The sequence below is a fragment of the Gopherus flavomarginatus genome, chromosome 1 (genome assembly GCF_025201925.1).
Source record: "Gopherus flavomarginatus isolate rGopFla2 chromosome 1, rGopFla2.mat.asm, whole genome shotgun sequence".
Classification (NCBI taxonomy): Eukaryota; Metazoa; Chordata; order Testudines; family Testudinidae; genus Gopherus; species Gopherus flavomarginatus.
In genome coordinates, this window is record NC_066617.1 from 22,878,140 (window position 1) to 22,903,007 (window position 24,868).

General features: G+C 38.1%; 1 protein-coding gene across 4 annotated transcripts in view; it reads left to right on the forward strand.

The window, feature by feature from the left end:
* The window catches only part of CACNA2D1 (calcium voltage-gated channel auxiliary subunit alpha2delta 1), a 613,296-nt gene that overhangs the window by 537,503 nt on the left and 50,925 nt on the right, over window positions 1–24,868 (forward strand). For 2 of the 4 annotated variants that reach the window (XM_050936798.1, XM_050936800.1), the window contains exons 20-26: window positions 1,165–1,236; window positions 6,171–6,232; window positions 8,892–8,983; window positions 10,956–11,010; window positions 14,007–14,104; window positions 21,508–21,592; window positions 21,900–21,962. In XM_050936798.1, the coding sequence (XP_050792755.1) occupies window positions 1,165–1,236; window positions 6,171–6,232; window positions 8,892–8,983; window positions 10,956–11,010; window positions 14,007–14,104; window positions 21,508–21,592; window positions 21,900–21,962 (527 nt within the window). Of the gene's footprint in view, window positions 1–1,164; window positions 1,237–6,170; window positions 6,233–8,891; window positions 8,984–10,949; window positions 11,011–14,006; window positions 14,105–21,507; window positions 21,593–21,899; window positions 21,963–24,868 lie in introns of all 4 variants that reach the window. The other 2 variants (XM_050936799.1, XM_050936801.1) reach the window with 1 other exon arrangement.

The following is a 24,868-nucleotide window of genomic DNA, read 5'->3' on the forward strand; positions in this document are numbered from 1 at the left end:
GTATTTTCTTCTCGTATGCACCTGGCAAATTTTAAAAATCCCTGTCATTTGAAAGATTATAGTTTTAAGATTAAGATTCCCAATTATTCGCTCTATATAATGGGAAGTGCCATCAGGAATGGTAGAATCATTCAAAACAGTCCTCTTTTTCAAGAGTGCCTAGTGTAAGACCAAAATGTTTATAGAATCAATCAGTGTGAACAATACATGACCCACTTTATCATGTGAGCAGATAAGCTCTGATTATTACATTTCTGAAGCATTCTAATAACTGCAGAAAATATTTAAACAAAAATTCTTTCCCTCCATTTTATTATAGCAAAATTATTATTATGACACAACAATTAAGTTTAAAGCACTGAAAAATACACAAAGTGTTCACAACAAACCTGAATCCCCAGAACAAACAAACAAACAAAAACCCTAAATAAGACTTTCCTACTCATTATAAACTCAAATTCCAAGCAAGGTTTGTTAAAGATTCATACTTCTTTTGGAGAAACTTAACCTAAATTTTTGTTTTACAACCTATGTAATTCAGGTTTCAGTATAATGCCAGCTGAAAGTTAGTGGTTCCAATTAAGTACTGCATTAGACCCAAAACTCAAAGGAAAACTTGGGGAGGGTTAATCCGCACAGACTGAAGCAAAAAGTTTGTATGCACCCATTTTAAGATGCACTACAGCTGACTTTCAAATAGCTATCATGAGAATACCTACAGCTATTAGGCAAATTGCATTAGTTCTGCATTGAAAATTACCATTTACTTCCCTGGGAGTTCTGGGTTTGCAAAGAATGCAGGAATTAATACCCATGTTCACTGAGCCCAGTTGTGCAACCATTATTCATACCAGTAGTCCTTACTGTCATGAAGAGTTTTACTAGTGTCAATAATGTTGCTCAACAAGAGTATGAAATACAGGATTGGGCTCTCTTTATTAGGGGTAAGATAAGTAGGCTTGGTTTGGCTATTATTTTCAAATGTGTCAATATGATAGTATTGCTCATAAGATGCAAAGGATCTTGGAAAACATTAATCATGTTCTTAGTCACTCCTAGATTCTGATTTTTCTTTTGTCTCTTCCCCCTACCCTCTTCTTCCTTTTTAATTTTTTTTTGTTTGCTTTTTTTGGTTTTGATTTTTCTTCACCTACTTATATATAGATTCGGAAAAAAATGATAGATGGAGAAAGTGGGGAAAGAACATTTAAAACATTGGTCAAGTCTCAAGATGAGGTAAGATTGGAACATAGGCTGTCCTACTTTCAGAATAGAACACTGCAAAATGATGACGAGAAACTCTATATTTTTAAGAAACTTTTATGTTATAAAAAACTTTTATGTTTAAAAGCAAACATTCTGCTTTTCCAGTGTTCTATAATAGCCTCGTGGACAGGGCCGGCTCTAGGTTTGTTGCGCCCCAAGCAAAAAAAAAAAAACCTCAGAGAGCGCAACTGCTGAAGCAAAAAAAAAAAACCTCCCTGAATGCCACCCTGGAATTGTGCCGCCCCAAGCACGTGCTTGGTTTGCTGGTGCCTAGAGCTGGTCCTGCTCGTGGATTATTCCTGTACTAATATTTTCCTTCCCCCGCCCTCCCCGCCCCCGAGTTGTCAACATTCCTGGCTTGTACTACAGGGAAAGCACACATATCTTAAGAACAAGGGTGTTTTGTTCCTCTCTTTCTTTGGTGCTTCATAATCATACAAGTGTTGATAAGGCCCCGAATTCTGTTGTCAAGGATTTAGCAGAGAGTTGTCATACTTCTTTACATGAATCCCTTAGCAAAAGTCTTAAATGGTATAGGAATATGATGCTTTGTAAGGCATTATATTCTGGTTGGATATGAAGAAAGTGGTGGGGTGGGAGGAGGGGGAAATGATTATACAATTTTCAGTTCCTAGATTAGGATTCATTACAATGAGCAAATGAATCATTCAAACAGTTACAGTGATAGTATAGATTAAATTTTACTTTGGATCTTGGTGTGCTTATGGGATAAAGTGGGTTTCTAAACATCCTGTCTTGTTTGTTAAACTTTATTTTCCTAAGAAGTTTGACCTAGAAAGCTTGGTCCTCAACCCTGACAAGTTTTGCAGTAACACAAAGCTGCTTTAAAGCTGAATGGTCTGGCAGCCCCCAGTAATATGGGAATCCATAGATGGTGTAGGTCTTCCATATGTCTGTGCCACATCACTTAGGGCCCCAGGGCAGGGTGTATATCAGGGGGAGGATAACAACCAGAGTTCAGTAGGCTGCACTCTGTTGATTCCTACCTGCCACAACAGCTCTTTGGGGCTGTATTGTAAATAGTAGGAGCAGCTTGAAGAGTCTTGAATCAACCTATTGTGGGCCCAGAGATGAGGAGAGATTTAAAAATTGAATAGGAAAAATATAAATATATAAAGAAACAAAAAAAAGTACATAAATCATAATTTATATATATATAAATATAAACAAACCATAGAATAGTAAATGGAAGTGTTCATATGTATGCAGCATTGATAGCAGCAACCCTTGTGCTGTAACACTTGTTGCCTTTCCTCCACCAACCGCCTACATTTGTCTGTCTCCAACTCTTACATTATATCTGAACTAAAATGGTAAAAGAATCTGGGCCTGAGCCCACTCTTTCATTGGTGTAATGCTGGAGGAACCCCACTGAAGTCAACTAGACTTTTAATGGCCCAATCAGCCATGCTGACCGGAGATGCCAGTGTCCCTTTTCAACCAAATGTTCCAGTCGAAAACTGGATGCCTGACAACCCCAGGTAAACTGGTGTGAGGTCAGAGTCAGGTCCCACTTATTTCATTTGCCTATGAAGTATGTATTGCACTATAAAATTATGAGAATAATCATAGCGTTCTCATCCTCATCGCATTTAGATTATTTTATTTTTAACAAAAGAGTCTGCAATAACAATATGAGCAGATGCAAGACTTTTTCATAAGGATGACAGTTGGATAAGGCAAAGACAGAAAATGATGCAAATGGGCATGTTATGTTTGTTTTCCTTCTGTAAAATCTTGAAATCCTGGAAAACCTGAGGACCAGTGTTTAGATCAGTCTCCTTTGTAGGACCAGCACTTTCTCCACCTATTAGTTTGGCATGATAAGAGGGTCATGTTACATATGATGAATTAATCAACCGTATCTCCAATGTTATGAACAATCCAGACTTTTCTTTAACATTAAGCATATGTGTCTTATATTTCCAAGTTCTTTTTTACTTGACGCATATCCATGATAACTATAATAATAAAATCCCCCCCTCCATTAACGTCTGAGTTACCCATTGTCTATCCCACAACATGTGAGAGTCCTGGCAGAGTGCAGAACTCTCTTCTAATCTGATCTGATCCCTCAGGAGCTCTTTATTGAACTTAAAATAAAAAAGGAACCCTATAAAAAGAACCTGAACAAAAGAATAGCACAAGCATTTAGGGACAAAATCTGAAGGTACATCTACACAACAATTATACACCCACGGGTGGTCCAGGTCAGCTGACTCAGTTTCTGGGACTGTAAAATTACTGTGTAGAAGTTTGTATTCAGGCTGGAGCCTGAACTCTGGGACCCCATTAGTGTAGAAGGTCCTATAACCCAGGCTCCAGTCTGAGCCTAAATGTCTATACAGCAATTTTTAGCTCCACATCTCGAGCCCACTGATCTGCCCAGCTGCGGTTGTGTCATGGGTCTTTTATTCCAGTGTAGAGGAACCCAGAAAGGCTAAGGAACAAAATTAATTACATCTAGCAAGGGACATAAAAGACAATATGAAGGCATTCTTTAAATACATACATACATTAAAAACAAGGAGCAAGAGGAAGGTGAAGGAAAGTGCATGACTTCTACTTATTAGGGAAGGAGAGCTAATAATGGATGACATCAAGAAGGCTTAGGTGTTTGTCTGTTTAGTTTCAGTCTTTACTAAAAAGATCAATTTTCAACAGATACTTAAAACAAATAATATTAGCAACAAGGGGGAAGGAATGCAAGCCAAAATAGGGAAAGAACAAGTTAAAGAATGTTAAGATAAATACATTCAAGTCAGTAGAACTTCACGCATTTCTTTCCCATCCTACATTTCTTAATATATTGGATTTATATCCCTCTATTTTTTTTTTCAGAATATATGCAGTGTGTATAGCTGTAATGCACACTCTCCTACACTGTTCTGTCAATATGCCAGAATACTGGCCTGTAGGGCTCACCTCTAGGGGGAATCATAAAAAAATAGAGTTGGAAGAGACTTCAGCAGGTCATCTACTCCAACCCCCTGCTCATAACAGGACCAGCCCCAACTAAATTATCCCAGCCAGGTCTTAGTCATGCCGGACCTTAAAAACTTCTAGGATGGAGATTCCACCACCTCCCTAGGTAACGCATTCCAGTGCTTCAACACCCTCCTAGTGAAATAGTTTTTTCCTAATAGCCAACCTAGACCTCCCCCACTGTAACTTGAGAACATGGTTCCTCGTTCTGTCATCTGCCACCACTGAGAATAGCCTAGCTCCATCCTCTGTGGAACTCCCCACTCCAGGTAGTTGAAAGTTATTCAGTTTCCATGCCCAATTAATCCTTGGCTATCTGCTGATATCCTGAACAAAGGTGCCCATATGATGCCAAATGTATATAATAGTAACTGTTGTGATCTGGACACCAGTCCACTAGAAAGCAGACTGAAACCTCCAATTCATTTCACACAGTTCATTGAACAGCCCTTATATTACAGTGACAGAAGTACTACTGACCTTGGCCAGGTTACAGCTAGAGACCCAGTAGTGATTGGTTTCCATTACCCATCCTCTGAGTCCCATGTGGGACACGGTGAGAATATTACATATTCATAGTCATCTTTGCATAGAGAAATTCCTTCTGTCCTTAATCTTTCATGAAGTCACAAATGCAAGAAAAAGATAATGTGCATTTATTGCTTTTTTTTTAGTGGGTGGGTAGTGTGACAATCAATAGTACTACGTCAATAAACATGGGTAAGATCTGTACTGAGTAAGTTCACCCATCTGTAAGTCTTAAGTCAAAAATATCTCAAAGCATTCCAAGCATTATCTTTGTGGCAAAATGACTCTTAGATTGTTTACACCTGTCCTGCTGTGCTGAGAAATAACAAGAGAAGAGAAATTTATTCAAGTTATAAAAGTCAGAACAGAACCAAAACCACCTTTTTTTTGCATAATCATGTTAATTTTTGTATTTTTATTTTTGCACAGGGACAGAAATAACATCTACTGTAGCACATTTGAACCGTATTAGTAATGTTGTGATGGAGCAGCTGCACAGATTTTATTGCAGACATCCTCATAAATCTTTGTCTCCGACTATAAAGCAGTAATATGCTACAGCTGGCATATACTTATAATTTTTAATGTGGAAAAATAAGTAAAACTGCTCCAGCGGGGTGCATTAATGATGATTAAATCTTCTACGGGAAGTCAGGGGACCTTTTAAACTGTCTGTCGTGTCATCTTTCATTCCAGAAGCAAGTGAATTGAAAAGCTAACTTTAATCTCATACTTCACGAAAACGCTCATGCTTAACTTTACACAAATGAGTTGTCCTATTCAGTGTAATGGGACGTCTCATGTACATAAAGTTAAGCAAATACATAAGTGTGTGTTTGACCAGAGCCATAGAGTATTTTTCCCTGTATATACAATGTCCCAGAGACACAGAGAAGCAGACATTAGTATATGTAAATATGTACAGGCATAGTAGCTTGTTATTATAGGGTTGCTTATAAATGCTTTGCTACTGTCACTAGTTTTTTGTTTAGATACAAGATCACTGGGCCATTCCTATGGAGGGAGACTCTTTCCTGTATTTAAAGTAAACAAGAAAAAGAAGTAATCTGACAAGTAGACACAAAGGGTAAATGGACAGGCCAAATTTATGGCTCGTTATACTTGACACAGCACTTCTAAAATTCTTTATTAGATTTAAAGAATGCAGATGACTGTGTTCTAAATCTGGAAATTGTTGAAGAAATGTAATTGCAAAGCACATCACATTTTAATGAAAGGAGCAAAAGAATTCCAACAGCTTGTTTGTTATTGAGTTTTACATTCCTTTCACCTCAATAATAAACCAAAACCTGATATTTACTGAGCCTCCAGTGGCAATGATATACTTGTTTATCTAAATTGCTTTCCAGAGGTATATTGACAAAGGAAATCGAACATATACATGGACCGCTGTGAATGGCACAGATTACAGGTAATTAATCTGTTTTTTAATGGAAAGTGTTGATTTATTGTTTTGATGAATAATTTTATTCTTATAAGTTATAACACTAAAAAGCCTAGGAACTGACTCTCTCTGCCCAAAAGAATGGAGAGACCAACATTGGTGCCGTGCCTCTTCCTTGAGGATTTCCCTCTGCTTACCACCTAATGGGATAAAGTCCAGTCCTTCAGACCTTTTGAAAAAAAAATACCACTCCCATTGCCCATGACTGTTTTACCAAAGGAACTATACAGAGTCAAGCCCTCAGTCTTTTGTGGAGCTTTCTAAAAAAAACACATACTAGCAAAGTTTCACCATACTTATTAAGAAGATTGTGTGGTTCCTGGTGTCAATTTTAAGTGGACCTTATCTTTTCAGGGATCTCATAAATTCTGCAAGACACTTAAAATCTTTGTAGTGTTTAATTTGTAACTGTGTCTTTGGTTGTGGTCCTCTCCCTCAGCTCCTCTTCTAATCCCACCTTTTCTTGCAGTCTCTCCAACAATAATTTCCATTCCCACACTGGCCTTTGCAAGAAAAAATTAAAAAAAATAAAATAAAAAAGGAAGCACTAATGTTTCATGCCTTTACAAAACAAGCAATTTCACAACCTTATTTTGTGTAAACCTCCTTCTCAATCTTATATTCATTATTTATTATGTCATGTCATATCTAACCTACCGTGTCAGATTTCGGCAGGCAAGTATTGTGGTATTATCACTCTAACGTGCAGTTGCATTTAAGATGCCATATACAAATGTAAAATAACAATTATATTATTTTGTATATAAAATTGTATGGCCATAGATAACAGCAGAGAAAGATAACACTCTTTGGAAAAGGTGTACCACACACTCACACAATTGGCCTGAAATGCATGATTTCAGGCACAATAGCTACACATTGCTATGACACTGGAAGGGATGCAACATCCCCTTCCTAAAGTATTTGGGCTGCAGTTGGTCCAAGAAAGTTATCAGACTTTAGTTTCAAAGCTGAATGCTTTTAAGATTACCAACATTGGGCCCAAATACTATGAAGTTCTGAATATCCAAGTTAGGGCACTCAGGAACTTTCAAGACTGGACAAAGTGTCACAAAGCAGAATCACCATCAGTGCTGTGTTTTGCCTACGTAGTATGAAACTGGAAACAACATTGAAAGGATTATTTTATTTTAACAAAAATATGTAATATTGGGAGTTTTACCCAAAATAATATTTGCATTACTATGATGTCTAGAGATATCAACCAAGTTGTGGTAGTAGGCACTGTGCAAATATGTAGTGAATGACAGTCTTTGACCAAAATGTTTTACAAAACAAACAAACAACATACCACCCCCCTAAACCTAGTTGTTGTGAATTAAAACAAAGAGCTGGCTTGATCCATGCAATTCAGAACCTTGTTTTTCTGTTGTTATCCCCATTTTTAAGGGATTTCTGAAGGAAAGCAGGGTATTTTTCATCCTATCGTGCTATCTAGTACGCAGTACAGATGCTTATTTGATTTATATGAGTTCTCAGTTCTTACCATATTCCTCTCATAGCTGTTTTTCGTAGGCAGAGAGACAGCAGTTAATCTCCTGGGTTCACATTGCAGCAGTCCCATTAAACATAAAATTATAGATTTTAATTAGTAGTTTCTGTTAGCAATAGCTGTTAATGGCAGGTAAACCTCTCCTGATTTCCCTTGAGGAGAATTGATAGAAGGCTATCACTAAATAATCAGGAATCTCACTTCTGTGATGTTTAAATGGCAAATGCATTATTAAAGGTCATCTTGCTTATGGCCCAGTTGTGCAGCTTGTTTTAATGTAAATTTCTGCAGCCATCCATTAGAAACCAGTGGTAAAATGCACTTTTATGTTAATGAAAATTGAGTGCAAACATTAAGGATGTGGGATGAAGTAGATATGTATCTGATGGGGATTTATAACCATTGCCTTTAACATCCTTTTTTAAAAGTTCTGCTCTCAGATGCATGTATTGATTTTTAGTGGCAAAACCAAAAGGCAGAATCATTTCTGAACAACAATGGATATTGGAATCAAAGGAGGTACATTATAAAATATATTGTACGTCTTAAGGCACTCTTATATAGTCCAGTTCAAAGAATCATTTTGTCCAGAAGGGACTGCATTACTTTAAGAAGATATTTCGTCTCTCAGAGATAATGTAAATACAAGTACTACAAGTTTTTGCATTACATATCAGTAGCTGTCTTATTACTAAAAGGGGATTCGGTCATCATCATACTCTTTTCATAGCAGTTCAGAATTATTTGTGATTCTTTTCAGCTGTTCTTTAAGCCTAACTTTCAGTGGATATATCCATAAAAATTGTGGCTGGCCTATGAATTTTATGATGGGTGCAGATCCTGGAATGCCTCCCACTTTACTTCAGGCCCCTATTACATGTAGTTAATTTCAACTCCATTGAGGTGCCTAAAGTTAGCACTATGGCAGTGTGGGACTGTATGTAATAATCAAATCATCTCATCTCACAATAATTTTCATCTCCAACTTTTAATTGTTTTCAAAGACACATCAAAGCTGACTTGAGAAAACTGCTTTAAAACTTGTAAGTTTTCTCCACTGAGCTAAATGTGTCTTTATGTCTTTGTTTATGCCTTTTGTTATTTCTGTTGCAGTTTAGCCTTGGTATTACCATCCTACAGCTTTTACTACATTAAAGCCAAAATAGAAGAACCAATAACTCAGGCCAGATGTAAGTACTTTGAAGGTTCTCTGGGTTCTGACCTACTTCTGACACACAGGCTTTTAAAAAAAATAATTTTGAAATTCATAAAGTGTGTGGAGTTCCCTAATGTTATCATAATGTACCCAAAATCTACAGCAATGATTCTAACCCATTGTAAACATTCAAGGTACAAGAAATATTCTACACAGCTAGAATATGTGCAGGTACCCCAACTTTGCTCCTTCCCTTTTGCTATGTACCTATAGAATCATTGCTTTGTGTATCCTCTGTTGGTGTCGTTTTAAGGGTCTGCTAGCTGATATTTAAATATTCCACCTGTTAAATATTAATATAGAGGCTATAAAGCAAGCTTCTTTTCATAGCTTGCAGTAATTACAGTGCTGTATAAAGCAATTTCTCATGCTCCTCTTATAAATAAAGTAGTATTAGGGGCTATTTAGTTTTGGCTTACAGTTAAGCTTTTATGTTGCACTTTGTAAATAGTTTCAGTGGATGTCTATAGAATCTTATTTGGATGACTCTCATTTTAAGCCACTTCTAGAAAACTGACTGGAAATATGATGTATTTCCAGCTGTAAAGTTTTGTTTATTTTGTTTGACCGTAGTTGAGCCAGTAAATGAAGCATGAGCCATCAGATCCTTTTAACTTTATCCAAGTGTTAATCCAAACCTGAATGAATTTCATTTTTGCATTTAGAACTATGTGTATGTAAAAAATTTACTTACAAAGACAAAACATTTTCCACTTTTGTTACAAGTTGCCTTGTCAGTCATAGCTCCTATTATCTCAGAGAAGATGTGGTTAGAAGTTGTTTAATTGACAACCACGTCATCTGTCATCGTATGCTGGGTAGGAGATAACACAATAAGCTTTTACCAACCAGTCATTTTGTATGATTTGTTTCTTAACTTTATCAAATAGGGACTAGTGATTAAAGTATTAATGGGTGAAAAAAGTGTTTCTATTTATGGATTAGATCTATTGATGTCGGACCGGCGTCAATATACCCTGCAAAATAGACCCTTGAAATAGGTACAGTATATAGAGGTTATCTCAGAAATAATAGACAAGGACATACACTCCAGTCTTCAAAGATGTTTGTCTTTTTCCCAGACTACAGTTATGCATAAATTGAACCTGTGATCTATTCACAATATTTTTATTCAAGGGGTGGTTGAATAAAATATTGGTTTGTGACCCCTTTTGCTTTACCCTGTTTTTTTCTGTTTCCCTGCTTTCTCTTTCTGATGGATTTTCACAGTCAAAAAGGGCAAGTATATTCTTGTTGCTCAGTTTCCTTCTGTTTACTGCAGTTGATATTTTCCACTTATATTTCCATTCCTTCTGGACATTCTCCTTTGTATTCTTCATTTCTGGACTTCTCCCATAATCATCGGGTACCATAGCAACAGCAGGGGGAGGGGAATCTATAAAATACTTCTGTGTTTTCATGCACATTTCAATTTGTTGCTAATCTCTAATCCCTGTTTGTCTGATCCTGTCACCTGTTGGTTCATGCTGATGCTCAGATATATCATTACGTTTTTTGAAGACCACTCTTTTCAATAACATTGAAAGGGATTTATTGTAAAAGTGATGCTTTATAACTTTATTGATGAAAATATTAGAGATAAATGTTTTCCTTGATGTTCTCAAGCCTAAACGTCCCAAGTATTTTGAATTATCACATTGTAATGATAATGGAAATGTCACATATACTTTGGATTATCATATTGTCATGATAATGAAACAATGACTCAGATTTAACTTGCTTCTATTGTTCTGTTATTGCTTGATGTATTGCTGTATAATAATCAGATCATTTCTTCCTGCAATGTGGAATACTGATGATGATATAGTACATTAATTAGAAAAATGTTCTTTAGAGATCACATTTTTTAACGTTCACAGATGCATGCAGAAATTATCCAAGTAATTTTACAAAATTCTGTTTACTTATCTGATATTCAACCTTCATCTTTGTAGATTCAGAAACTCTAAAGATTGATCACTTTGATGAAGCTGGCTATACCTTTATAGCACCAAGGTTGGTCAATTTCCCAGTTCTAAGCATTATACATAGCAGTAAATAAGAAGTCTTGATCAGGTTAGTGACATTTGTGAAGCATGGACTTGCCCAATAAAACTTAGTTTTGCACAAGAAATGTGCTGGGGAAAATTCTTAAGTATAAGAGCAATGGTTAAACTCAGATTTACAAGTTTAGATAACATTTTTATGGGAAGAATATGGATAAAACCATCTGAGGCTACTTCATCACATAGCTTATCATATAGCACTCCATACTTTGCAGTGTTATAATTGTTATAGACCCGGGCCAGCTGGGAACAGCAGAGTAGTCCTGTTGGTATCCAGGAAGTGGATACCACTAAAGGACCTCCCCCCAGCGTAAGGGGAAGATCCACAGGTCTGTGACACCAACTAATTCCGTGGGACAACTAATGAAAAAAACAGGATCAAGAGTGAGGTGGAACAGCAGAGTAGTAGAAGGGAGATATACTGGCCACTGGAGAAGCAGTTTTCTGTTCCCTGAGTGACCAGAGCAGGGGCTGCTCCAGGCTAGTGAGAACACCTGACTCTAATTAACCTACTAAGAGTCGGGTGAGGCTGTTAAGCACCTGACTCTAATTAAGGCCCCTCTGATGCTATAAAAGGACTCAGTCCAGTCAGGCCAAAGGGAGCCAGAGGAGAGGAAGTGTGTATGAGGAACTGGAAGCAAGAGGCATGCAAGAAGCTGAGAGTGAGTAGGCATACTGAGGACTGAGAAGTACAAGCATTATCAGACATCAGTAGGAAGGTCGGGTGGCGAGGACAAAGAAGGTGTTGGGAGGAGGCCATGGGGAAGTAGCCCAGGGAGTTGTAGCTGTCGTGCAACTGTACCAGGAGGCACTCTAGACAGCTGCAGTCCACAGGGCTCTGGGCTGGAACCCGGAGTAGAGGATGGGCCCCCAACCTCCCAACTCCTGATCAAACACAGGAGGAATTGGCCTGGATTGTGGTTTCTACCAGAGGGGAAGGTCTCTGGGCTGTTTCCCAACCCACAGGGTGAATCAGTGAGGCAAGCAAATGCGCCAATAAGTGCAGGACCCAGCAAGGTAGAGGAGGAACTTTGTCACAAATATTTGGAAGGATAAAAGAAAAAAATAGCTACCTCAGACTAAGCCTCATTTATTTATTTATTGAAAGATAGTGTGGTCTAGTGAATACAGTGTTGGAACTCAGGAGTTCTTAATTCTATTCCTGGATCCAGATGCTATTTGACAAACTGGCTTAACCTATTCATGCCTCAGGTTCCCCACTTGTAAAATTGGTATAATAATACTTATCTCTTTTGTAAAGGCTTTTGAGGTTTAAGGAAAAAGGGTATTTCCATAAGATCTATGATAACAATTATTGGGTGTAACGCCGTTGACTTCAGTGGAGTTAAAATCTCTGGAGATATTTAAGAGTAGGTTAGATAAATTCTGTCAGGGATGGTCTAGACAGTATTTGGTCCTGCCATGAGGGCAGGGGACTGGACTCGATGACTTCTCGAGGTCCCTTCCAGTCCTAGAGTCTATGAGTACTTGCTGGAGGATTCTCTGCAGCTTGAGGTCTTCAAACCACAATTTGAGGACTTCACTAACTCAGACATAGGTTAGGGGTTTGTTATAGAAGTGGATGGGTGAGATTGTATGGCCTGCATTGTGCAGGAGGTCAGACTAGATGATCATAATGGTCCCTTCTGACCTTAAAGTCTATGAGTCTATGAATCTATGAAAAACAGGGATGAATCTGATCCAGTAAGGACATTAGTTTCCTGGGTTTTCCCAAGGAATTCTACTTTCATAGTCCATCGCATTTGTGCAACTGAAACATATTAGTATAAATATGCTTGCTTTAGTCCGTCTGTATATGTAGCATCTTAAAAAGACAGAGGTGATAAACAATCAGTCTAGAATGTTTCATTCTAGCTCAAAATCTCAAGCTTTTTTAGCCCACTAAAGATGTATTCTTAAAAAAAAATCACATGTAAAGCAAATAGTTGTGGGGATTTTTTTTGTTGGTTGCCCGCCCCCCTCCCTGCCCCCACCCCCAAACTCAAAGCAATCTAAAACTGATCAGGAGCATATAATTTTCTTGTAGGGTCGGAGGCATTGATAATGGAATGTAGCATTGATAAAGGATACTCGATCCTGCAATTAATATATGTGGGCAGAACCAGGCACAGAGCCCCATTGAATTGCTGACCATAGGACTGGGGTCTAAATTCTACCTGGGTTCTTTTTGGTCATGGTGTAATAAGTGAATGGCAGGAAGGTGGGTTCTTTCTAAAGAAATGTTTGAACCAACTTGTCCCTTTTGCGTAGCATATAAATCGTATTTTGAAAATGAGCTACTTCCCTATACCACTGGTAATTGTTCAACACCTATCTTCTCTTTATTGTTTACTCTACTATGGAAAATCTAGTGCATAATTTAATATGAAATGAATGCATTTAATCCCACTTGCTAGCTAATGTTTCCCCTTAAAGTGAACAGTGATTTTTAGCATATTTACTTATGGCTCTGCTTCAGAGAATCACACGAGGTATGTGGTCATACCAAATATGTGTAAATCAACTCACTTTACCCATGTGAATTTTGTGGGAGGAGGGAGTAGTTAGTCTCTAATTCAGTTTTAATAGTGTACAATCTCCAGTCAAGGGCCTCCAATCTTAAGAAGTCTTATAAATAATAAGATTTCCAGTATATTTTGGTTAAACATTGCCTCTACTTAACCTATAATTTAGGTTGTTCCCTTGGCTGGGTCACTTAAAACACTTTAGAAGATGGCTAGGAAACTGGCCTCTTCCTATTGAATTCTGCAAGGAAGGTAAACAGAATTTTGCAGAATCCTGTTCCATTGTCTTTTATAATATACTAGCACTGATCTGAGGGCGTGCAAAGCTCTGCCTGGCTTGCAGGAAATGTGAGGCATTTCTTATTGGCACCTGTCGCACCTGAAATAAATCTGACAAGACTGATGTTTTGTTGTTTTTCAGAGAATACTGTAATGATGTAAAAGTATCAGTCAACAACACTGAATTTCTTTTAAATTTCAATGAGTTTATTGATCGAAATACCCCAAACAGCCCTTCATGTAAGTATTCTATTCCATTCACTAACATTATTTTCACAAGGAGATATAAAAATATGAAAACTGCTGCAGGACGATAGCTTTCATTATGCCAGTGTTTTGAGATTTTTTTTCTGTATTTATTTGCTTAATGGAATTACATACAGGCCAGAGCACTGAAGCTATCAGAGGTTTTATTTATATCCAAGAGAGCGCTGGTAAGATTGGTTTGCAGATTGCTGTGACCATTGAGAGATCTCCCTAAATAATATGAAACAAAATATATTCAACAACTTACAAACTTCTGTCGTGGATTGTTTTCTAGCAGCATCCAAAATGCCAGTCAGTTCCCTTCTACACTCCCTCACTGTTTCTGGTTGACATTTTTATCAGCCAACACAATGCCACAGGCAGAATTTAAAAGAAAAAAAAATATCTTTGTCTTCTATCTTCCACAGTCAGTTTCAACACCGGCCTAAGGGTATAAAGACCTTTCAGATAGATCTGTTCTGAAGACTGTAGAATATCCCTTAAAATAGTTTGTGAGCCCTCTAGTGGGCCTTCTGTTTCAGAAGGCACCGGAAGCTAACAGAGCAGGTGTGGAAGCGCACGATAAGCATTCTATGCTTGCTATCGTTAGTAAACATGGTTATTTGGAACCGAGCTTTGTCCGTGTGTATTCTTCCTATTCTGAATGTTGTGTAGAGAGTAAAGACAGTTATTGTTGGGATCTGGTGGCTTCTACAACAGAAGACAGAGGAGTCCACTAGAGGGCTCACAGACCAATTCCTGTTCATTACAAAGACATATTCCTTTTTTAGTGTTGCTTTATCATTTCCCTTCTTGTGCATGGATTCCACTGAATTTTAAAGTCTGGGTACTGGAACCAGTGCAACTGCTATTCTGCAAAGGACTTTTCACTGTACATTTAAGAGGGCACTTTTTTGTGATTACTGAATTAATTTCCTACACTTGGTCATAAAAAGGGTGCTTGCAAATGAAACATGCAGTATTCCTGTAAAATAGATAAGACATAGGATGGCAAGTTGTTAGAGCCTAACTCAGGAAACCATTCCATGACATCAATGATCTCTCCAATTATCACCCTAGTGCAAATCTTCTTCTGTTAGGAAAAGTTGCTGAGAAAGAAATAAACTTGTGGTAGAGCAGGTCTGGCAGCAGCTGGAGTCCTCAGGTCTACTTGACACCGCCACTATGTTTCAGAGAATGGAGAGAATACACTGATTATGTTATTTAATGCTGTCTCCCTGCTGATGACTGTATATCAGGTCCCCCTCATTCAACATAACCCCTGAATCTTTCTGCCTTGCAATCTTTACCTACTGGGCAGCCTCACCCACCATCCCTACGGCTTGTTGCATCATCATACAGAGCCACTCTTAGAGAAAAACAAAACAAATGAACCAAAATTAGAGTGAAATGTCCTTTGTGATTGGTCAATAGCGCTAGCATTATCTCAGGAACAATCAGTTTCACACATACAAAATGGGAAGAGACTGTCTAGGAAGGAGTATGGCAGAAAGAGATCTAGGGGTCATAGTAGACCACAAGCTTAATATGAGTCAACAGTGTGATACTGTTGCAAAAAAAGCAAACATGATTCTGGGATGCATTAACAGGTGTGTTGTAAACAAGACACGAGAAGTCATTCTTCCGCTTTACTCTGCACTGATTAGGCCTCAACTGGAGTATTGTGTCCAGTTCTGGGCACCACATTTCAAGAAAGATGTGGAGAAATTGGAGAGGGTCCAGAGAAGAGCAACAAGAATGATTAAAGGTCTTGAGAACATGACCTATGAAGGAAGGCTGAAGGAATTGGGTTTGTTTAGTTTGGAAAGAGAAGACTGAGAGGGGACATGATAGCAGTTTTCAGGTATCTAAAAGGGTGTCATCAGGAGGAGGGAGAAAACTTGTACACCTTAGCCTCCAATGATAGAATAAGAAGCAATGGGCTTAAACTGCAGCAAGGGAGATTTAGGTTGGACATTAGGAAAAAGTTCCTAACTGTCAGGGTAGTGAAACACTGGAATAGGTTGCCTAGGGAAGTTGTGGAATCTCCATCTCTGGAGATATTTAAGAGTAGGTTAGATAAATGTCTATTAGGGATGGTCTAGACAGTATTTGGTCCTGCCATGAGGGCAGGGGACTGGACTCGATGACCTCTCGAGGTCCCTTCCAGTCCTAGAGTCTATGAGTCTATGAGCTACCTCTCCTTGTGTCAGCGCAGCACATTGTCATTTGGCTGCAAAGACCTAAACCTTTGATTTTCTGAACCGAGGAAACACAAGCACAGGAAGTAGGGAACAGCACCATCAGCACTTGAGCACTGTGGATGGAGGCATAACATACATTTAAGCCATATAGTCCCGATCCCTGGAGAGAACACACTAAGTAGAGGCATATACTGCATATGTTACCAAAAAAAAAAAGTGCAACCTACACTCCCCATGGCACAGCATTGCCCGTGACTGCCAGCCAGTGACTGCTGTATACTGGGAGGGAGATGATGGAGTCTTAGCCACACTCCTACACAAACAATCCACCTCCAGGGCTTGGATCACTTCTAGCAGCACTGGCTGGCCTTGCTTCTGATGTGAACCCCAGTTTTGGCTGCCTCCTCTGTAAATTTACTGGGGTGGAGGAAGGGGCTTTCTATTTCTCTTCTCCACTCTAGTTCTCCCATAAAGAGCCAATCAAAATCTGTCTCTAACTGTGTAGGATTGAGGTTGCTCAATCACTTTCTACATTGAGGCAAAACAGTTGCCATTAAATTGGCTACTGAGTAGAGGAGAGGGCAGGGGCTCCTAAGTTCTGTCACTTTCACTGGGAAAGTCATTTCAGGCCTGATCCTGTTGTCAATATAGCCAGCAACAAAAGTCCTATAGACTTCAATGGTGCAGGATTGTGCCTCTGTTTAAACTTAGCTGCTTGCAAAATGGGGTTCCTTTAGTCAATGGTTGTTAAGCATTTTCCTTGGGTGAATGCAGTCTACCATTATAATTTATTATTTACTCGTTGTTAAGCACCAGCTGTGTGCTTGATACTGTACAAGGACAGAGAAGCTTACATGTTTAATAGACCAAACATGCTGGAAAACCCAGAGGAAGGTTCAATCATAGAATGAGTATTTTGTGCTTAGTCTTCTTCTTTAAGGCCCTAACCCAGCAAACACCACAAGCATGTGCTTAACTTAAATGACAGATAGTCAAGGTGGACTGCTCTCATGCTTATGTGTATTACTTGCTCAGGCCTAAGTGCAGTTCTTCTTTGGAAAGTACAAATGGCATTGCCTGGTCCCATGTTTATTGTCTGTCAGTGATTTCCATATCAACCAGGGCTGGCTCCAGGCACCAGCCCAACAAGCAGGTGCTGGGAGCGGCCGCGGGGAAAGGGCGGCGTGTCCAGCTCTTTGGCGGCAATTCGGCGGTGGGTCCCTCACTCCCTCTTGGAGCGAAGAACCAACTGCCGAATTGCCACCGAAGACTGAAGCGGCGTCGGTAGAGCTCCCGCAGGTCACGATTGCTTTTTTTTTTTTTTTTTTTTTTTTTTTTTTGCTGCTTGGGGCAGCAAAAACCCTGGAGCCCGCCCTGATATCAACTATGTCAGTTCACAAGTAAAAAAGACATTTTTCTTTTTGTCACTTTTGCAAATTCAGATGGTCTTTTGGAGTCTAACTTGATTCTTTCCAGCTCATGTATCATCACCAACAATAAAGATCCCATACGCCAAATTAGGATTATACCTGGGAAATCCTTTTGTTTTAAAGTCATGCACTAAATTTCACTTATGCAAAGACATTGCCTTCAGTGGGTTTGCTGACTGACTGGAATATCTAGATGCACAAGATGGAATAGAATTCAGAATTCAGTCTTAGCTTTGTTTGCTCAACTGGGAAAGCAGGAAATATCATGTGTGTCACTAAATGCACAAAAGTTGCTTTTTCACATATCTTACTCTGAATATAAAAAGGAAACAGATCTCTGAATAGCAGAAGCATATCATTTTTACATTCTAATTTTTCAGAGTGGAATGAACAATACTTTAACATATGAAGCTTAGCCTTACAATAGGTGCACTTAAATAGTTCATTACTGTTTGGGATGTGTTACCAGTGGTATTCCCCATTGTAAATATGGAAGTATTCTTGGAAACGATAATAGTTCTAAAACTGGAATGAAGTTATTAAATGTGTCCACTGTATATTTCTGTTATTAAAGACATCAGTTAAACATTACAGTTCAAGAACATTTCACAGAAGAGTCTAATAGCTATATTCATGTATTTGAGTGCTTACCTCCTGTTAGCATTGCTAGAGGCTTTAAAGAGACATGGAGAGAAAAATATACTTCTTGTGATCTGTCATGATATGGGATCAATTATCATGAAAGCCAAGGAGATATCAGATTCTAAACACTACCATGGGGTAGTTTTCATCCAAAGGGAACTGCAGTAAAAATATCTTTACTTTTGTTAGACCACCTCGCTAAAATAATCTGCAACAAGATATGAAATCCTCTCACAATGTCACTATCTTTAAGGCTAATTTATTTTCTTAATTGTCCACACATTTGTCCTATCGGATGATGTATTATGGTTGTATAATGTATTACTGTAATTCTGAGTGTGTCCCCTGAGTCAGTCTTAGAAATGAGATTATTCATCTCAAATGACTTAACCCAGAAAGAAATTTTAATAAATGAAAACTCTAAGCTAATAGCCTACATTAGTTTATAATTGAGTATTGAGGACACATTAGTGTCAGCATGGTACACACTAGGGCTTAGAGAGTAATTAAACCATACAGCACATTGTCAAATTACTGCCAGCTCTCAGATTTGAATTCACAATGATATTTGAATTTGTTTTCCTAATTGTTTTATTTTTTTCATAACCGCAACTTAAACAAGTACTCTCTTGAATGATTAAGATAACAGTCTTGACTAAAGTAATGAGTAATAATCCTTCTTGGAGATTATCCTTAACAAAAAATTGTCTTTAAAAGGGAACAACTAATACCATCTATAAGGTTATCTAATTCATATGTAGGACATAGCCTTAATTTTCATTACTTTTTACAGCTAAACATTTAGGGACTGATCGAGTCATATTCAGAACTCCCATTTGACTTAGGTGGAAATTTGGATCAAGTATGGGCTGCAGGAACTAGCCCTGCTAATATTCAGGAGAGTCCCTGATCTTTCTCATTATTTTCAGCTGGACAGGTTACTTTTAATCGAATATCTTGTCCTTGTTATGTACCTTAGTATGGCTCTATCCAAATGACTTGGATCTTACCATCCCTGATTCTGCAAACAATCACCTCTGTAAATTTAATTCCGTATGTCCCAAGTAGCTGGAGTCCTTATGTGAATAAGGTTGTGAAGGATTGCAACTAAACAGGATAATGTAAATATGTCCTAACTAGGATTAAAGTAATTTGTTAAAATGGGATTGAAGCAGTACTGTCTACTGGTTAGAGCATGGCCTTGAAGTTGATTGTGTTGATTTTTGTAGTAAAGTTCATTACAAATTCAGATTTTAAAGTGGATTTACTGAAAGCTTTTTTGCAAAGGTTCACGGCCTGATTTATGATTTTGCATAAGAGTAGTAGAGAATTAACAGATTAAATGTGAAATGCAGAAAAACTTGGGTGGTTTTGACCACAGGTCATTTTGAGTTCATTTGAGTTCAAAGGTAAGAATGAAACTTGAGGCATAAGAAACAATATCATAGAAAAAGTTTGCAATATCCTCTGCAGTGAAACCACAGAGTTCGGCGCAATTCAAATTAGGAGTCAGAACTCCCAAGTTCTAATCCCAGTTCAACCGCTGCCTCACTGAGTGGCCTGAGAGTCTTTCTGTTTACTTCACTGGGCTTTGATTCAGCCATTGTTTTATTTTCCACAGCTGTAAAATTAGGTACTATAATATTTGCCTAAATCACTAGGGTATTGTAAAGAACTTTCTGTTACAAAGTGGTCTCCAAAACAGAAGAGCTTGAGAAGCACTGACCTCTGAATAACTTTTCAAGGGTATAGCCTTATATGTGACCCATCTAATCTAATTGTTTAAAACATGATTATCACTGTAGTTTACAGGAAGGGAAGAAGAATGCTTGTTGCATTTTAAAAATAAAGAAAAGTCTTGACTGTTAGATTTATACTGCAGATGAATTCTATTTATTCTTTGTAATGCAAGACAAGGTGGGGTAGGTAATATCTTTTGTTGAACTAAGTTTTGTTGGTGAGAGAGTCAAGCTTTCAAGCTACAGAAAGCTCTTCTTTGGGTCTGGGAAAAGTATTTCAGCAGTTTCCTGCATAGGAGAGAGAAAACAAAACAAAAAAAAATGCATAATTCCATGTCCTGAGAAGAATGAGATGTCAGCTATTTGAATGAAAATGTGCTCTTCACAGTATGTTAACTTCCATCTTTGATACAAAACTGGGTTCATTCCTCATTAAATGACTGGATAATTAATCTGGTACCTGGGTGGCTTTATAGAATGTAATGTAGGCAAAACTAAAGTTAGCCCAAGCCACCTAAAGTTATATATATGTGGAGATTACAGATATCCAGGACACTGGTCAATGGTCAGAGTGAATGCAGGATTGTCTTGTTCTTGTTTACATAGAGTCTTACCTCCTTACTAAGTTCACCCAGTGGCCATCCTGAGTAGTGGCTCTAACCATTCAAACTTAACACCACAATATTTAGGCACCTGATTTTCAGAGGTGTTGCCCTCAGTGAGAGTTCCAGGTGTTCAGTGGAAGCTGTGAGCGCTCATACCTCTGAAATTTGGGCCACGTCAAGTAAGCTGCCTAAAAATAGATTTAGGTGCCCAATTTTTAAAATGACAAGTTTGAAAAAGTTGTCTTCTGTATTCTGATTTGGTAGTGTAAGGGCTTGTCTTCACCATGGAGGTAAATTGATCTAAATTATGCTACTCCTGCTATGTGATTAATGTAGCTGGAGTCAGTGTATTTTAGGTTGACTTACCCCGGTGTCTTCACTGCATTAAGTTGATGGAAGATACTCTCCAGTCAACTTCACTTACTCTTCTTGGAGAGCTGGAGTACCAGGCTTGACAGGAGAGTGTTCTGCAATCAATTTAGCAGGTCTTCATTAGACCCGGTAAATCAATCCCTGCTGCATTGCTTGCAGCAGTGTGGATCTCCCCATAATGGAGACCAACCCTAACTTTATCAGCTTGAGTTTGAAAATTTTAGCTTAAAGGTGCTGATTAAATTAACATATTTTCTTGTCAGCATCAATCAACTTTTTGAAAAATCACATAGTTTTTTTATTAATAAATAGCAGGAATCAAGAAATTCAGAGTTTCATGTTTAACAGATTTACAAATCTCAAAGGCATGTGTTTTCAGGTGACTCATGTTGTCTCTTTTGCTAGGTAATACTGATATGGTCATTAGGGTTTTGCTGGATGCAGGATTTACAAATGAACTAGTCCAGAATTATTGGAGTAAACAATCTCTGTGAGTGTTCTTTTTTCATATCTTTTCATATCATTTTCATATATTTTTATTAACTATGTAGTCATTGGGATATTTGTAAATTTTTAATGAATGTCAAGACCCAAGGTCTGGTAAATTCAAATTTGTGATTAGATATCAAAGACAAAAATAAAACTAGATATGTGATATGTATATTTCAGTGTTTAATGTCGATTAGAAAATGTGTATATTTTTCTCATAATTCTGTGCCTAAATGGTGGCTATTGTGAAGGTGGAGTTGGTAATAGTTCAAATTAGCTTTCATGTAAACTTCTGCTTTTTGTCATAGCAATGGAGTTGTTGCACAATTTGTGGTTACGGATGGTGGAATCACTAGAGTTTACCCTAAAAGGTAAGGGTCATTTTATTTTCAGATATGATCAGAATGTGAAAATAATTCCTGTAGACCATATCAATGGAATATCCAGTTAATGGATGTTATGCATACAACTGAAATTCCTTTGGTAACCCTAAAGATATATAAGAACATAAGAGCAGCCATACTAGGTCAGACCAAAGATCCATCTAGCCCAATATCCTGTCTTCCAACAGTGGTCAATGCCAGGTGCCCCAGAGGCAATGAACAGAACAGGTAATCATCAAGTGATCCATTTTTTGTCGCTCTTTCCCAGCTTCTGGAAAACAGAGGTTGGGACACCATTCTTGCCCATCCTGGCGAATAACCCTTGATGGACCTATCCTCTGTGAATTTATCTTGTTCTCTTTTGAACCTTGCTATAGCCTTGGCCTTCGCAACCTCCTCTTGCAAAGAGTTCCACAGGTTGACTGTGTTGTATGAAGCAATACTTCCTTTTGTTTGCTTTAAACCTGCTGCCTATAAATGTCTTTTGGTGACCCCTAGTTCTTGTGTTATGAGAAGGAGTAAATAACACTTCCTTATTTACTTTTTCCACATCAGTGATGATTTTATAGACCTCAATCCCCCCTTAGTCATCTCTTTTCCAAGATGAAAAGTCCCAGTCTTACCATTCCATATCCCTTATCATTTTCCAATTCCAATATATCTTTTTTGAGATGGGGCGACCACATCTGCATGCAGTATTCAAGATATGGGTGTACTATGGGTTTATATAGCGGCAATATTATAATTTCTGTCTTATTATCTATCCCTTTCTTAATGATTCCCAATACTCTGTTTGATTTTTTTACTGCCACTGCACATTGAATGGATATATATCTATAGTTATATGTATAATTGGGATTATTTTTTCCAATGTGCATTACTTTGCATTTATCAACACTGAATTTCATCTGCCATTTTGTTGCCCAGTCACTCAGTTTTGAGAGATCCATTTGTAGCTCTTCACAGTCTGCCTGGGACTTAATTATCTTGAGTAGTTTTGTATTATTTGCAAATTTGGCAACCTCACTGTTTACCTCTTTTTCCAGATCATTTATGAATATGTTGAATAGAACTGGGCCCGGTACAGACCTCTGGGGACACCACTATTTTCCTCTCTCCATTCTGAAAACTGACTATTTATTCCTACCCTTTGTTTCCTATCTTTTAAACAGTTATGAATCCATGAGAGGACCTTCCCTCTTATCTTATGGCAGCTTACTTTGCTTAAGAGCCTTTGGTGAGGGACCTTGTCAAAGGCTTTCTGAAAATCTGAGTACACTATATCCGCTGGATCCCCCTCAAAGAATTATAGTAGATTGGTGAGGCATGATTTCCCTTTACCAAAAACATTTTGACTCTTCCCCAACAAATTATGTTCATCTATGTGTCTGACAATTTTGTTCTTTACTATAGTTTCAACCAGTTTGCCTGGTACTGAAGTCAGGCTTACTGACCTATAATTTCTGGGATCACCTGTGGAGCCCTTTTTAAAAATTGGTGTCACATTAGATATCCCCCAGTCATTTGGTACAGAAGCTGATTTAAATGATAGATTACAGACTACAGTTAGTAGTTCTGCAGTAGTTCCTTCAGAACTCTTGGGTGAATACCATCTGATCCTGGTGACTTATTACTGTTTAGTTTATCAATTTGTTCCAAAACCTCCTTTAATGACAGTTCAGTCTGGGACAGTTCCTCAGATTTGTCACCTAAAAAGAATGGTTCAGGTTTGGGAATCTCCTTCACATCCTCAACCGGGAAGACCGATGCAAATAATTCAGTTATTGTCTCCACAATGACCTTATAGCCCTTGAGTACTCCTTTAGCATCTCAAGTGGGCCCGCTGTTTTTTAGCAGGCTTCCTGCTTCTGATGTACTTAACAATTTTTTTGCTATTACTTTTTGAGTCTTTGGTTAGCTGTTCTTCAAATTTTTGGCCTTCCTAATTATATTTTTATACTTTGTTTGCTAGAGTTTATGCTCCCTTCTACGTTCCTCACTAGGATTTAACTTCCACTTTTTAAAGGATGCCTTTTTGCCTCTCATTGCTTCATTTACTTTGTTGTTTAGCCACAATGACCCTTTTTGGTTCTCTTACTATGTTTTTTAATTTGGGATTGTCATAAACAGATAGTTAAGGGTTAATGTCTCTTTTACCTGTAAAGGGTTAAGAAACAGGGAACCTGAGACACCTGACCAGAGGATCAATCAGGAGACAAGATACTTTCAAATCTCAGTGGAGGGAAGCCTTTGTTTGTGTTTTTTGGGTTTTGCTTTGTTCTCTCTGGGTCCTGAAAGGGACTAGACGTGCAACCAGTTTTCTTGCCAATCTCCCTACTACAGTCTCTTATATATTCAGAATAGTGAGTATTAAGTAGAAAAGGCGGTTATAGTCTTTTGATGGTTTTCTGTATTTGCAAATGTGTATTTTGCTGGAAGTATTTTAAATTGTATTTTTGCTGGGGGAGGCTTCTCTCTAGTGTCTATATGCTGAAAGACCCTGTAACTTTTACCATCTAAATTACAGAGACAACGTTTACTTTTTTCTTTTTCTTTTTATTAAAAGTTTTGCTTTTTAAGACCTATTTGATTTTTTTCCACTTGTTGAGGCTCAAGGGAATTGAGTCTGTACTTACCAGGGAATTGGTGGGAGACAGGGAGAGAGAAGGGAGGGGGGAAAGGTGGAATCCCTTTGTTTAGATTCGCGGAGCTTGAATCTGTCTATCTCTCCAGGATAGCCCAGGGAGGGAGTGCCTGGGAGGGGGAGAGAAGGGGGAGAAAAAACCTGATTTCTCTGTGTTGCGATTCAAGGAGTTTGAATCACGGTGATCTCCTAGTGTGCCCAGGGCGGGAAAGATCTGGGAGGAAGAAAGGAGGGGAAATGGTTTATTCCC